At 37.1% G+C, this 8,639-nt stretch overlaps 1 protein-coding gene across 1 annotated transcript; it reads right to left on the bottom strand.

The window, feature by feature from the left end:
• Positions 1-2,958: 2,958 nt before the first annotated feature.
• LOC147142210 (protein FAM3C) lies at positions 2,959-6,620 on the bottom strand. The gene is made up of 9 exons (XM_086041060.1): positions 6,464-6,620; positions 6,287-6,382; positions 5,971-6,009; positions 5,331-5,448; positions 5,190-5,248; positions 3,978-4,028; positions 3,807-3,891; positions 3,585-3,711; positions 2,959-3,493 (listed from the first exon to the last, which is right to left on the bottom strand). Exons 1-9 carry the CDS (start codon positions 6,474-6,476, stop codon positions 3,407-3,409), a joined length of 675 nt encoding a protein of 224 aa, XP_085897186.1. The 5' UTR covers positions 6,477-6,620; the 3' UTR covers positions 2,959-3,406.
• Positions 6,621-8,639: the final 2,019 nt, after the last annotated feature.

Here is an 8,639-nt window from a genome sequence, read left to right as displayed (position 1 = left end):
CATTGTGTGTGTGTGTGCTGTCACTGTGTTGAATTGACAAATACAACTTTAAGATGTGTGCTGAGTAAAAGAAAGTTTTCATTTTTTTTTTTTTTTTTTTAAACAATGGCTTGATTTGACCCAACAACATAAAAGAAAGTTAAATGAAAGCCTACAAGTGTATTAAATTTTAGCCTGTGAGTGCCAGTATGACACAACGAGGTGGCGTACTGCCAAATCCTGGACCACAAAGCAAACTCAAACAAAAGACTAGAACATTGAACGGGCACATTTTATTTATCCTCTATAAAAAGTGACTCATATTACTGCAGCTGACTGAGTAGTGGTGACCATCTCTTTGATGTACAACCATATGTCAAATAATGGCATTTCCAGTCAAGAGGATTTAGTGTTTTGAGTTGCGAGCATGGTCATGGAACAAATTCAACTTGTAAGCCAAAGCAAACTTGCACTTACAATTTCACAAAAACAGACAGACATGCCGTAGACAACGGAAACAGACTGTCAATATACAGGTAAGGACTAGTTATAATATCAGGACATAGGAAGGCAAAGCGATTAGCCACTACACATTAAAAAATTTAAATGAAAAAAATAGGAGATTCCGCTCACCAATGACGACCAAGGAAACTACGGAAACACAGACAGGGAAAAGACAGGACCCTCATATGACGTAAGAACAAACGTCATTAATAAAAAAAAAAAAAAAAAGTTACAAAAGGTTAGAATATGCTTTCTAAATAAGTGCCTGCACTGCTGTCTGTTGGCCAACTACGGAATAACATGATGCTCATCATCCAATATAACTGCTGTTCAGAATAGTAGATGGCGAGCATTTTGTACTACATTTATTAAATAAACAAAATGCAACTACTTTATTGTAGTTAATAAGACTTGTAGTTTGCATTTTAAATACATCTTTGGTGATGTAAGTTCTAGAACTTTTATGTCATACCCGCCTGTTTTCTCCATGAGACACACAAACACACCACGAGAAGAAAATGTCACCTGCCTCGTTATGGTAATGATGACAACAACAACAACAATAATAAAACACTTTCTGGATTGCAACGGGGCTTAATGGTCGACACCTTGCTGCCTCACAGTTCGAAAGCTCACATGGTGTACAATCACAGCTAGTTAGATAGCCTGCAAGTTAATTTGACGGTGTGATGAAAGAATGAGTGTAAATGATGAAAATAGTCGCAACAGGTAACGAGACTACTTTGTGATATTAAGAAATGGTAGTGCAAAGTCCACACTTTCAGGTTGAATTCAATAGAAAAAAAACCCTAATTAACTAAAAGAAATTATGACCAACAAATGATTTTCCACTCGTAGCAAGCACAGACTAGGCACAGGTGGACTTGGGTGACATCTGAAGGCAATTGGTTTGCATTGGATTTTATTTAGGTGCGTCAGAGTAAAGTGATCAGGTATACCTGATTACTTAGACTTTTTTTTGTCATATAACACGGAAAATGAAAGGGGTATAAATACTTTGGCGAGGGTTAAATGTGTAGCAGGCTAATTTACACAAGTGCGTCTTATGTTGGCTCATTTGCACTCTGACACTTTTTTTCACACTGCTTGCAAGAGGGAATTTTCAGATCATTGTAGTTATTCTATTGTTCAAATGAGAACTCACATTTTGTCTCAAGCTGATAGCTCATCTACAAGTGTGTAAAAAGGCAATGGGGAAAAAAACATTTAAAGGTGTGGGGAAAGTTGATAATCTTGCACTTGGCAAACTGACACCTTTTATTTTTTGTCAGTTGAAGAATTGCTGTGGCGCAAAATGTTTAGTAGAACTCAAATCAAGAGGATGTCACTTCTGCTTTGTGATAATAGTGGGCAACCTTTTTTTAATAGGAAAATTACTTTGTGAATTTTCTACAGAGCGGCCCCTTGTCACCAAGGTATGAGAAAAAGAATATTAATTGAGGGTACAGAATTGATTTGAAACAATTAATATGGTCAGAAAAAAAACTCACCACTTTAGCATGCATGTTCATCCTAGTAAAAAAAAAAAAAAAGAGGTGGCAGATGTTTTGCATTTAATTTAGTATTCATTGTATTAAGTAGACGTTATGCTGTTAGAAATGCCTATGGTCAAGTTACCACACTTTAAAAAAAATATCCATTAAATGATCTGCAAGCAGACAATGTATATACAAACAGCAAAATATGTGAGCTTGCTGACAGGGTGGACATTGTGGCTAATGTTAATAAGCACATGGTGGTCCTCCATTTAGTAACATGATTCAGTTAAGCCCGTGTCTCACTGAGCGGAGAACATTAGCGAGTGCTCGCACACGGTAGCGAATGTTGTTTTTTTGCTGTTACTTTGTTCCAGGGGCGGAGCCACGGGGGGGCCTGGGTGTGCACAGGCCCACCCAGATTGACAGACTGCCCACCCAGTGAGATTCATGAAAAAAATATATGCTTTGAAATTTTTAGTAAATTATTATTAAATTATTTTTGAATTTGTGTTTTGTTGTGTTTTTTTTTTAAATTTTTTATTGAACATTAAGAATGGCATAATTGTGGTTGCCTAAGGAAGTTCTGAACTTCATATTATTCAGTTTGTCATTTTATTTTAATATACGATGTGTCGGGATAGGAGGATTGTGCTCAGCGAGAGAAATATTCAGGCCCACCCTGATCTTACCAGGCCCACCCATTAGCCACGTTCTGGCTCCGCCCCTGCTGTGTTCAAGGGTGCAAAGTTGTTCGCCAGACATTCGCATACAGTTCGACTGGTCGTAAACAGTTTTTGTTGTCACCATCAAATTTTGAACATTTTCAAAATTTCTTAGCAACAATAAAAACGGTTTGCGACGGGTGTAACGCATCTGTGTTTTGTTTTTAGAGGGGAAGTTACCCTGTAATGACAGGATGGACAACAATTTCAGAAATGCCCAAATTTCTGTCTGATGGTGAAAATACAATATGACTGCTTTCATCAAATAACTTGTTCAGGAGAATGAAACCATGTACAAAAATGATGATCATTTAACCACTTATTACACAAAATGTAGATAGCAAGTGTGGGATAAATAAATGGTATGAAATAAAGGGAACTCATTTTAAAGGTCTTATCATTGTACTGGTACGCGTGTAAATATCTGGCCACTTTAATAAGACAATCACTGTTTCATTATTCTGCTCCATTTGCAAGATGACTATGTGATTCTGATGAGGATGTAAAAGGCACTTTATAGTGATATTGACCCAGACTTATTAAAAAACATGGGAAAGGTTTTAAATAACTCCCCCCAAAAAACGTAAGGCTATACTGTACATGTTTTAAGACAGTAAATGGAAAGAGCAAAACACGAGAACATTACATTCTCACTTTTGTAATAAAATTTATTCCTATCATCCTGTTTATGAGAAATGTCCTTTAAGGGCTTCTGGGGAAACAGCCGCCCACCTCCACCGCCACGGGCCATCCGTCATAAACGTTGCTTGTGTCGTCATTAACGGCTCGCTGACGGGTGAACAGCCGACAAGACGTTCAGTTGTCAGAGCCGCGTCTTTCCACGTGCATAAATAGAACGAATGAGTGCAGGGGCACTGACCTTCTCAAAGGAGCTTCTGCTTGCTGTCCCGCCTCTTCCCGCAAACACCCAGTTGTCACGGTAACTTACGGACTCGATCAAAGCGCTGCCCATCCCGACAAAAATCTCCCTCATTTCTTTTGTCATCCTGCCCCCGTGAAGTGAAGGGGAAAGAAAATGAAAGGTGATTTTTGCGGAGCGGGAAATCGTTTTAGAGGATGAGCGTCTGGGAATTGGACCTACTTTGTTGTCACGTCGTCAAAGGAGGCCACAATGACAATCTCTCCGGGTTTAATCTCTTTCAGGTACGCCAAGATGTCCTCTGGGACTTTGGCAGCCGAGGAAGTTGTATTAAATTTTGAAAAATGTAAATAAATCGGCTTTGTAAAAAACATTTATAAAACACGTCCCTACCTCCATCTTTCATATTCAGATAGCCACATCTGTTCACAACCCCGCTCTCACCTGAGATGAAACAAACAAACAAACATGCATGCATGTTAATCATCTTTGGCAGCTTGCATTCATCATATCATCTATATACAATCTGTTGGCCCAATAAAAATGAGCATGTTTTACTTTTTCTCATTTTCCGTCCCATATATGTCAGCTGTTACTTCTCCGCATCAAAAGCCGCTTTGCTGATGAAGAATAAATGTCTTTAGAAGTCAGTTAACAACGTGGAAATCACTGAGGAAAATATATGGGAAGTCGAACCAGTAAAGCACTAAAAAAAAAAAACATCAACCCACACGAACATCCAACGTCACTAGGGCTCTTTGTCTGACAAGATAAAAACAAAATATGAAGACTGTCTGAAAATACAGGCCAGTGTAACCCTGATGGGAAGCCTGTGCATAATTTGAACCTCTGACTTCAGCTCATTTAAACCTCTAGGGTCAGATGCATCAAAAAAAAATAAGATAAAAAAATAACAGTAAATATGTGTAGATTTTCTGACATGCGGGTCATGGTAAAAGTCTTGAATTTAGTACACTGGACTCTTTTGTTGTTCAAGACATTTCGCCGTCTTTAATCATAAATTCCTAAACACACAGCAAGTCGAAGAACTTGACATGTAAGATTTTGAACTTTTGGGATAGAAGACGAAACATCTTCAACAACCAAGGCTGTATTTAAACTGCAGCTCCAAGTGCCCATTTCTGAATTAATGCCTACCGTTTATCAGAATTTTTTTTTCATCTGGTCTAATTCTGTCTACATTTCGAGTGACACATCTGATATGTTTGTTTACACTGATAGAACACAATGAAACAACCCACATGCACAGAAACACAAATTGAACATCAATATCACATCAACAAAACAACATGAAAATGAACAATAATTGATAAGTAATACACATTAAACATTTTTTGTTGTGAGCAGAAAATTTGTTGTGATTAAAATTCAAAATCCATTGATTGCTTATACACACACTGCTTGTACAGAGTGTTAAATCTAGATGTGGCGGTCATGTCCAGCATTTCTTTTCAGGGACAATTTAGCCTGTATGCCCACAAGCTCAAGGGTAAATTGTGAAACTCAAGATATGACATAGATTGCAGTGCATTATGAGTTTAAGAGTAATTTTAAAAATAGACAGCTATTTATTTTTCTACTTACTGTTTACAACAACAATGTTGAGCCCTGGTCCCACGTTGTTTAGTACGTGGCTCATGATGCTGCAGATATACAGTACATAAAGAACATTACGTTTCACAGTACATTTTCCTTAAACGTTTTTTTTGCAAACTGGTAACTTACATTTTGCCATCGAAACAGATCTTTGGCCCGACAACATTAGCTGTTCCACTGTGCACGTGTATTGCAAAGTGATCAGGTGGGCACCTTCTGGAGAGGTTGCACTTGGGTGAAGGAGTTACTGCAAAATGATTGTATTCATTGTGACAAAAAATTACTTTTATTTTTTTTTCATGATAAAAGTTACAATTTTATGGGAAAACATTATATTACAGTATGTTAGACTCATTTTTGGGAAAATATCGGGGATTTATGAGAAGAGTCAAAATTATTAGAATAGTTTAGTCAATTTATTGTTAAAAAAAATCTAAATTTTCTTAAAAAAGATGAAATAGGCCTATTACATATACAGATTTTGTGAGAAAGGTTAATTTACAAAAAAGTTTGTAGAAAAAATTACAGTTGTAATTTCGTAATTTTATCTTTTGTTTTTTTCCAGCAAAGGTGCAATGCTACAAGAATAAAGTTCCAGTTTTACAAAAAATGAAATCAGTTTTATGAGAATAAAGCTGAAATATTGCATGAATTCATTTCTTTTCTTTTTTTACAAGAAAAAAAAAAAAACATTTTGTGAGAAAAGTGTGTGATTTTAATGAAAGAGTAAAAAGTCAGTCAAAAATAACTTTAACTTCATACTACTCACTTGGTTGGACTGATTTGAATTGTGCCTCGCTTTTCAGCCCTACAACAGCAAGACGACAAAAACCACAAAATAAGGTGTGACGACAATATGATGTGCATCAATATCACTATAAAATGCCTTTGGTGTCCTCATCACTTAGTCTTTCTAATCTTTCTTTTTCTTTAATAGAGTGGATGTGGCTAATATAAAGGTGCGTCTTATAGTCCAGAAAATACATTATAGAAGCAATTGCTTGATTTACTTATTTGGGTGTGCTTGATAAAGTAAAAAAAAAAAAAGATATTGCCTCTAATGTGACTGAAAACATGAAGCTCACCCCAAAGGTCTCTTGCTCTCTGCCGTATGCGTACGTAGTCGTGCGAGATGGCCCATGTGACCACAAGAACAACAATTACAGCAGCATAGGGAGCAACTGTCAACCACAAAGAGAAAAAGGACTTAAGTAAATGCAGCATGCGGGCCGTGAAATGTACATCACCAAGCAAAACCTCACCTCGATGCTTCATGTCTCCGACAAATGAGTCTATTCTGCTCCTGATGTATTATTTGCTGTCAGCAACACAGCTGGTTGGGTGTCATGTCATCCGTTCAGGCTGCCTTGCCACACGCATATGCATGGGAAGGACCTTTGGATATGCAACAGCGCTCGTCCTTGTGTTGGGAGAGTAAGCAGGATGTGACCTTGTATGTGCACACACCCACAGTGAACACAACGATCAAGTTTCTCCCACTCACAATGTCAAATATGGGACAGCATCCATTCACGGGTCACTGATAGAGCTTAAAGCAAACAATAGCCTGTGTCTTGTTTGGCTACTCATAGAAAAGTCACAATCCACGGTCATAAAACAAAACGTTGAGACAATAAAATACTTCTTTACTGTGTACATTTCTGTCTTTGGGTTGCGTTATACGGGAGCACGGAACTGCCAATGAGCGGTAATAAAAATTTGACTGGCAAATATGTTCGAATGTACCGGCGAGTACGTTCCAACGTATTTGTAAGTACGTTAGAACATATTTAAATATGTTTGAACGTATTTGGAAGTACGTTCAACCGTATTTGCAAATGTTTGAACGCATTTGCGAAAATAAGACACCTCTGATACTGTGGAAGCTTTCTACGGACCATAGTTTGTGCTGTAAAACATGATTACAAAATGTCAGGAAAAGCCTACTAAGACATCTTAACTTTATTTCGAGTTAATCAGAGGCACTCCATTTCATACCAGGTGTCTGATGACTTATTTATACAATTGACCATAAACTGTTGAACAGGTTGGAAACTTGGGTGGGATTAATTGGAACAGTCGTAAAATGGACGTGGTCTTACTTAGAGAAAAGGAATTCCTTTGCGACCATTGGAAGTTTTGAATCAGATCAAATGGCCATGACATGTGGGGTACCTCAAGGGTCAGTCCTTGGTCCCCTTTTTTCAGTCTGTACATGTTAACTTTGGATCAAATACTTCAGAACACCAATGTTGGCTATCACAGCTATGCAGATGACACACAGCTATACCAATCAATGTTCCCAACAGCAGTTCAATCAATATATTGTGTCATTTATTGCCAAGAGTGAATTAACAACTGGATGAACCAAATGTTCCTCCAGCTAAACCAAAATAAACAGAGGTAATTGTTTAAATAAAAGAGAATTGCTGTTAAAAAAAACAAAAAAACAATTGGAGTCACTGTCTTTAGAAACCAGAGACCAAGTCTGAAATCTTGGGATGCTGATAGTTAGACCTGACTTTCAGCAATCATATACTTTCAAATCAATCACTAAATCAGCCTTTTACCATCTGAAAAACATATCCAGACCGAAAGGTTGCATGTGTCATAAAAAAATATAATAAACCCAAGGACTGTTTGGGAGGAATAATGGTGAATGGAACTGTCTCTGAATTCTGCTTTTGTAAGTCTGTTGTTGTTCCTGGACATCTGGATACAGAGGCAGATTGAATACACTACTCTCATTCAAGCAAGACTGTGCGCGTTCTCCTTCCCTTTGCAAACGCTTACCTCTACAAAACCAAACTTGGGAAAAAAAAAAAGAACAAAAAAAAAAAGAGTTCAGACTGTTATTGACAACCAGTCCAGGGTGTACCAGCTACGTGGTTAGTGGGAATAGGCTATATATTTATCATTTTGTGATCAAATTAATTATGTGCAAACCAGTCAACCACATGCTGCTGAGAAATGTCATTACAAGATCAAATATTATGACAAAAAATAATTACTAAAAATTGCAAAAAATATATATATATATATAAATCACAACTTTACCAGAATAAACTGAAAGTGAGAAGTCATTTTTGAGCAAGAAGCTGTAACCTTTTTAGAAAAACAACATCTCGATCACGATTTACACCATCAGTGAAATCTTACAAAATACGTTTGACCAGAATAAAGCTGTGGTATATTGCATAAAGCTTTTTTTTTTTTTTTTATGAGAATAGAGTTCACCAAAACAAAAAGGGAAAAGATGGAATCTTACAAGAGGCACAATTCTTTTTTTTTGTTTCAAATTCTACAAGACATACCAGCGAGCAGTGTGCTATACAACAACCTGATAAAGAAGCTAGAGTTAGAATGGTTTCTTTTATTGTCATACCTCGCACGGCATGTCGTTTTACAGGGGTGGGGGAGAATTCCAGTTCATAATAC

The sequence above is a fragment of the Filicampus tigris genome, chromosome 9 (assembly GCF_054856515.1).
Source record: "Filicampus tigris isolate MCC_2025a chromosome 9, RoL_Ftig_1.0, whole genome shotgun sequence".
In the NCBI taxonomy this organism is placed as follows: Eukaryota; Metazoa; Chordata; class Actinopteri; order Syngnathiformes; family Syngnathidae; genus Filicampus; species Filicampus tigris.
Note: the sequence above shows the minus strand (reverse complement) of the source record. Positions and strands in the feature narration are given on the sequence as shown.

Excerpts from the sequence above, each read along its gene's own strand:
- LOC147142210 (XM_086041060.1), bottom strand. Across the intron at positions 5,449-5,970 it reads ATTCAAATCAGTCCAACCAA|TAACTCCTTCACCCAAGTGC; the intron begins GTGAGTAGTATG and ends ATCATTTTGCAG. Across the intron at positions 4,029-5,189 it reads CAACATTGTTGTTGTAAACA|GTGAGAGCGGGGTTGTGAAC; the intron begins GTAAGTAGAAAA and ends GTTTCATCTCAG.